This window comes from Monopterus albus, unplaced genomic scaffold, assembly GCF_001952655.1.
Source record: "Monopterus albus unplaced genomic scaffold, M_albus_1.0 scaffold17.1, whole genome shotgun sequence".
NCBI lineage: Eukaryota > Metazoa > Chordata > Actinopteri > Synbranchiformes > Synbranchidae > Monopterus > Monopterus albus.
Window position 1 is genome coordinate 4,184,976 of NW_018127897.1, and position 6,418 is coordinate 4,191,393.

Below are 6,418 nucleotides of genomic sequence, written 5' to 3' on the forward strand. Positions count from 1 at the left end.
TCAGCAGGACAGGATCATAGCCATAACATGACCATAATATTTCAAATTTTGAACATTTTCTAAACTAAACAACTACTTTGTTGTGCTTCACTTCTCCAAACAGGGGGAATGAAGCAATCTCTCACTCACTCACTCACACACTCACACACACACACACACACACACACACACACACACACCTTAAACATCTTCAACAGTGTATCTTTGGCGACCTCAAGCCTTTCAAAGGGCTGCTTTTCCTTCACCATAGCCTTACACAAAGTCTCCAGGTCCCCAAACTCAGTGCTGGACACTCCCCTGGAAACGGCAAAGATGTTCAGCTTATTACAAGTGCTCACAGTGTTCATGCTACTCTGGAAAGTGTCATAACATTTCTGTAGTTTTTAAAGTTACTTTTGGCATGATGATGATCCTGTGATAGTAACTTCTAAAGGATTTGTATGCCCCAGTTTAAGCCCACCAAAGCAAAGCCAAATATAATTGATTAATCAACCAGTAAAATACACAATTAAGACTACAATTTATGAACATCAGCTAATTCAAGAAATCTGCCAAAGGTTTGCAAGCTACTCCAGAATAGCAATCCTGGGCAAAAACACTGATCATGAATATACTTGCTCACTTTTGTCCATCCAAGAACATGTCATAGTAGAAACCATTCTCTATGGGGGGTCCGTAACATAAACAACCCCCATAAAAGCGCTCCATTGCCTCCCCTAAGATGTGAGCACTAGAGTGCCAATAAACCTAGGACACAAAGATATTTATTAACTTTTCAAAGAACAATAGTTTAACCAAATGAGTTGGGACGCTGAGTACAAGCATTGATCTGTAGAACAGACACTGAAAAATTATGAAAATAGCCACTAGCAATGTGTTAATAAAGCTTTTTCTAATACATTTTTTAAAATGCCCTATGTACTCACAGCCTGAGCATCCTCATTGTCAAAACGCAAGATCTCAAGAGAGCAGTCCTGCTCAAGAGGTCTGTCCAGGTCCCAAAGCTCCCCGTTCACCCGAGAAATCACAGCGTTGTCAGCCAGGCCCTGGCTGAAAGATGAATTGCAAGATGATCACCTCAACAAAGCTATGTCCAAATGTAACTGAGTGGCTGCTATCATTATAATGAAAAGGGAGATTAAGGACATCACTTGGGAAAAACATCACACCTGGGAAACTGTCTCCATTTAAGGTGTTTGTTCATATCAGACAATTCAGCATACTGTAGATCAAAAATGTATTATACTGATCATATCGGCAGCCATTCTTTGATGATACTGTTTTACACTGAAACTCAGTGCATCACAACCAGCTATTTAGCACTAACCTGATGTCACAAGCCAAGTGGTACGGTGTGGTGACCCAAGCCTTGCCTGCCACATTTCGTCCATCTGGCAGTTCCACAGTAATGGGCTTGTTTTCTGCGGCTTTCTCTGCCAGAAGGGCATCATTCTCCCTCTTCAGTTCTTCATAGAGGCTGAGGCGCTCTACAATGTATTCAGGCCAGGGCCTGAGCTACAATGGAAATTTCAAGAATAATGCAATAAAAGTGAAGAAATTAACTGTGGGACTACAGGGAAGACAAGTTTTATTGTTTGTGAGAAACAGATCTTTCATCTCTGTTGCACAGTGGATGAACAGAGGAGCTGGATAACTTTAAGGTCATGTCAGTCACCTCTTTCACAACTCCCTCTCCTTGTCCATTTTTCTGCTTCTTCTCTTTCTTGTTCCTGTCAGCTGGTTTGGAATCGGGCATTGCCACCTGTTAAGAGACCATGTGATATTTGTCTTTAGACTTACAATAAGCTCGTGTCACCAAGCAGTGAAAGACTTTTGAGCCACATTATGACCCTTTTATTACTGTCACTTAACATGCTCATTATCCAAAGTGTGCACATCCAGTGACACTGAGTAGGAAAGCTATTTCTGGAAATGGGGTGGTATAGTTCGTCAGTTTGCCTCACTTGACAAATGCCCATTACTCTTGTGAAGCACTACTACCATTCATCCCTTCATCATATTACAAATGAAGCCATTTAAACTGGATACTGTCATTGGTAGAATCAATGCACAGAGAAAATTACTGCAGTGCCAAGAATCATTCGTTGAACAATATTATTGAAATATGATTAAGAGGACAGGATACAGGATCACCTTGTCAGTCCTAGTCTGGGCAGAGGAAGTCAGGTAGTCTTCTCCCCGGGGTCTTCACGCAAAGGGCCCCTACCACTTTTTATTCCCATCTCTCACTTCCTGGCATTATTCCTTCATTAAATCAGCTCTTAAACTTTTCTTTTCCTTTTTTGGGAAAACGCTGACCATCCGACTTCCCCTCCAAACAAAAGGTCACTGACCTCTCCTTGTTACACAAGCATTTTCCTCAACTATCACTATAAGCCTACTCTAATATACAGTATTATCCCAGAGCACGTGTTAATTAAAGCATTAACTGCTAAACATATACTGTTTGTTTTATCCAATACAATACCATTTACTTTATTACTACCTTGTTCTTAGTATCAGCTCGGTTGTTGGTCTGCTGCTCTATACTGGTGTTTTTCTCCGGAGCTCCAACACATCTAGCTCCTTCTTGCCTCTTCGCCTCGTCCAGCTCAGCCTGCAGACCTCGACGGAGGTGCAGGAGCCGGTACCTGAGCTTCTCGTTCTCGGTCCGCAGGCTCTCCAGCGCTGGGGAAACGACCGCAGCATCGGCACCGTCTAGACCTCGGCTTAGTCCATCCCGAAGAGTGGCAATTTCCCTGGTGAGGAACTGAATTTGCTCCTCCTGAGCTGACAAACGTGCAGCCAAACACTCCGCCATCTTTAAAGAACCACCATAACTACAATGACAGCTCACTTCCGGTGAACTATTGTAAAAAATAAAATTCTCATAGGCACAAAACAAAAACAAACAAACAAGCAAGCAAAAAAAAAACTCTCTTAATGAGAATAGACATGAATTAGTCATCAAAATTTTAGACTTATTTATGATTTATAAGTAGATGCACATACTTATGTTTCTTATATCATTATTTTCAAAATCAGATGAAGACAAATGACAAATAAAATGTTTGTGGACAATTTGCGAAATAACCAACATATAGCAAGCATTACGTACAAATAAATTAATCAAAATTATGAACATATACCTTGGAATCGAGATAATAACATTTGATGACTGCTTTGAAGCTCTCATTTTTTTCACGAAAGCAATCCCACCCATAATTTGTAGTGACGGAGGACCAACGCTAGGAGGCGGTAACATATTTTATAGCAGCTGGTCACCGTGGTGGGGAGTGCTGGCACATAAATATAAACGTTCATGTATCATTCATTTGCTAGGCATTTGTTGGCCTAAAGGTAAGTGGCAGCAATTTGCATATCTGTTTAAAAAAAAAGTTGAATGCACACAGAAAGGTCAGAGTTCTCTGTTTTATTTTTAGCTAACAGTTGACAGATACGATATTTACAGTAGTTGTGTACATGAACTGTACAGTGACAGCACAGCAGTAGCTAGCTAGAACTCCGGTAGCTTGTAAGACGAGTAAACCAAATTCAGTTCATTAAAATGACGGTTTCTAACTTCCTTGGTTATCAGGACGAAAAATACTTGCCTGTCTAACAGTCAGTATGTATTCGGAGTACACCAAGGGACAGTATACACAGAACTAATTAAGTAAACTTTTAATTTGTTACAGCGAGCGTTACGGAGCAGCGCGAACCATTTCTCTCCACAGTATTAGAAGCTGAATACATGTTAAAAGAAACCGCTGCAATTTGTTGATCGATGAACACCCAAAATATTGATAAGGATGTTAAGCAATGTTTTTTGTCATTTATCGCAATAGTGTTGTAAGTCATCCCCTTCTTTCGCAAGCACAATCAATCCTTAGTGTCCCCACTATGTGCAAGCTCAGCGGCACTATTCTGTAGCTGACCCTTACCTTCACGTAGTGAAAATCAGGCTATGTATGTACTTGGCATCATTAGCATATTGGTGTTACATTCCAGCTCAGACCTGCTTGGGAAAATTGATGCTGTTGCCGTGAGCATGGCCTCAGCCTCCAGCTTTGCTCCTCCAGTTCTGGCAGACTATATCCTCACAGAGCGGCTGGGCAGTGGTACCTATGCTACAGTGTACAAAGCCTACAGAAAGGTGAGTTTGTAGAGCAAACAGGGGAAAACATCAGAGAAGGCCAAAATCTGCTACAACATTCATATTTCTGTTTGGGCTAAAGGTGTGACTTGGGTGTTCAGGAGTGCGATTCTCTATACTTGGCTATACTTACTTTACTTAATAAACTACAATGTTGCAATAAATGTCAAAGTTATTAGCCAGTATTAAATGTGTTTTCAACACTCAAATTCATTTAGTGTTATCACAGTCTACACTGAGTACTATTGCAGTCACTACTTGCTATTTATTTATTCATTATAGGTTTTGTATTTGAGCGTAACAGTTGTTCCTGACTGTGATGTTGCAGGGAGACAGTCGAGAGGTGGTGGCAGTGAAGGTGGTTGCGAAGAAGACTCTAAACAAGACGTCTACAGAAAACCTACTCACAGAGATTGAAATCCTCAAGACTGTGCGTCACCGTCATATAGTTCAGCTCAAAGATTTTCAGGTAAGCGCATTTTTTTTATTTTAGATAAAATATTGAATAAAAGTTGAATAAAATCACATTTTCCTGTCTGCAAACTTTGATGAGACTTTGCCCTGTACATTTTAAACACTAATAAATATCTGTCTATTATTTTAAGGCTACATCATCACTAGAAAGCACAACAGGAAAAAGCAAGAGATACTTATGATTTTTGTGTACCAAAGCAATAAATAAATGAATGCATCTGGAACAAAACTATATAATTCTTCTAAGAGTGTCTGAAGTTTTTTTCCTTTCTTCAGTGGGATGCTGAGAATATTTATCTGATCCTGGAATGGTGTTCTGGTGGAGACCTCTCTCGCTTCATTCGCAGTCGAAGGATCCTACCTGAGAGGGTGGCCCAACGCTTCTTGCAGCAGATAGGTGAGTTGTTAGCAGACTTTGGTTAAATCATTTTGCAAACTAATTTTTTTTTTTTATTTTGACTTTGACTTTGACAGAGACAAATTTACATTTCAAGAAATTAGTACACCAGCACTGATTCTATGTTGAGTATGTCTTTGAATAGCACTTTTGTAAAAATTTAAATCTCTGGAGCTTTTGACACTTTTTTCCAGCCGTGCATACATGTAATTTGTTTGGGAAAATGATTACAGATAGAGTTCACTCTTGTGGTAAAAATAATATATCCATTGCAGACTCTAGAACTGCACAGTATGGACTGAGTTGAGTATTACTGTGTTTTCTGTAATTGTTTTTGTATATGTGTATATGTGTCTGCACAAACAGCCTGTGCCCTCCAGTTTCTTCATGAGCGAAACATCTCACATCTGGACTTGAAACCTCAGAACATTCTGCTCAGCGGCTCTGTCCTGAAACTAGCAGGTAATCGACAACAATCTCATACCAGTAAATAAACACACAGTGATTTGCATGTGATTGTGATAATATGACAGATGTGCCATCCACTAGAAAATCAGAATCACTGTCACTGTGCTTTTGAACTATTATGTTTACAGAGCAAGAAAGTAAACTTATTTTTGCAGAAGCCACATTTGCTTGTTAATTTTGTACTAAGATCATATCAAAGGTTTCTTAAAATGTATTGAGACTTTTGTGTCCTTTGCAGTAGACACCTGAGTTTGTATAGCTGTACCAGAGTTTAAGGGGGACTCTGTCCACTGAACATATTGTTTACCTTCCACTCTGTTATCAGATTTTGGTTTTGCTCAGTACATGTCGCCATGGGATGAGCAGAGTGCCCTGAGAGGTTCTCCTCTTTACATGGCTCCTGAGATGGTGTGCCGATGCCAGTACGACTCCAGGGTGGATCTGTGGTCAGTAGGAGTCATTCTCTATGGTGAGTCCTTTGCATCTACCTTTTCATCTCTTGAATGTGTAATACCCTTGACATGAATTACACACTGCTTCACCTGGTTTACCAGGCTGATGAAGGATACACACAGTGTTTTTTGTTGAGTAACACTGAATGTAAATATGACTTTTGTTTGAAAACTCCACAGGGCCTGTTTCAAGTGTAGCTAAAGAAATCTCAGTTTTTAATATGCGCATTTTTATACCCTATACCTAAAACTGACTTAATCAACATTAGTTATCTTTAATAAATACTCTGTAATTACTGCAGATTATCTTTTTAGTATAGTCTACTCAGCATTGTTTTTGTGGATATAGAGGCACTGTTTGGGCGAGCGCCATTTGCATCAAGGTCATACGCTGAACTGGAGGAGAAGATCCGGAGTAACCAACCTATTGAGGTAAGTGTTGGGCAAAAAGTGGGTTCCTCATTAGTCAGT

At 39.9% G+C, this 6,418-nt stretch overlaps 2 protein-coding genes across 2 annotated transcripts in view; one reads left to right on the plus strand and one right to left on the minus strand.

Moving 5' to 3' along the window:
- The window catches only part of tars3 (threonyl-tRNA synthetase 3), a 14,671-nt gene extending 11,819 nt beyond the window's left edge, over nt 1–2,852 (minus strand). The window contains exons 1-6 of the mRNA XM_020592422.1: nt 2,507–2,852; nt 1,676–1,762; nt 1,328–1,515; nt 927–1,050; nt 623–747; nt 180–297 (exon numbers count right to left, since the gene is read on the minus strand). Of these exons, the coding sequence (XP_020448078.1) occupies nt 180–297; nt 623–747; nt 927–1,050; nt 1,328–1,515; nt 1,676–1,762; nt 2,507–2,821 (957 nt within the window). The 5' untranslated portion in view covers nt 2,822–2,852. The remainder of the gene's footprint in view (nt 1–179; nt 298–622; nt 748–926; nt 1,051–1,327; nt 1,516–1,675; nt 1,763–2,506) is intronic.
- A 365-nt stretch (nt 2,853–3,217) lies between these two features.
- Nucleotides 3,218–6,418, plus strand: part of ulk3 (unc-51 like kinase 3) — a 13,987-nt gene continuing 10,786 nt past the window's right edge. The window contains exons 1-7 of the mRNA XM_020592423.1: nt 3,218–3,360; nt 4,012–4,156; nt 4,485–4,625; nt 4,907–5,027; nt 5,394–5,489; nt 5,821–5,964; nt 6,297–6,379. Of these exons, the coding sequence (XP_020448079.1) occupies nt 4,052–4,156; nt 4,485–4,625; nt 4,907–5,027; nt 5,394–5,489; nt 5,821–5,964; nt 6,297–6,379 (690 nt within the window). The 5' untranslated portion in view covers nt 3,218–3,360; nt 4,012–4,051. The remainder of the gene's footprint in view (nt 3,361–4,011; nt 4,157–4,484; nt 4,626–4,906; nt 5,028–5,393; nt 5,490–5,820; nt 5,965–6,296; nt 6,380–6,418) is intronic.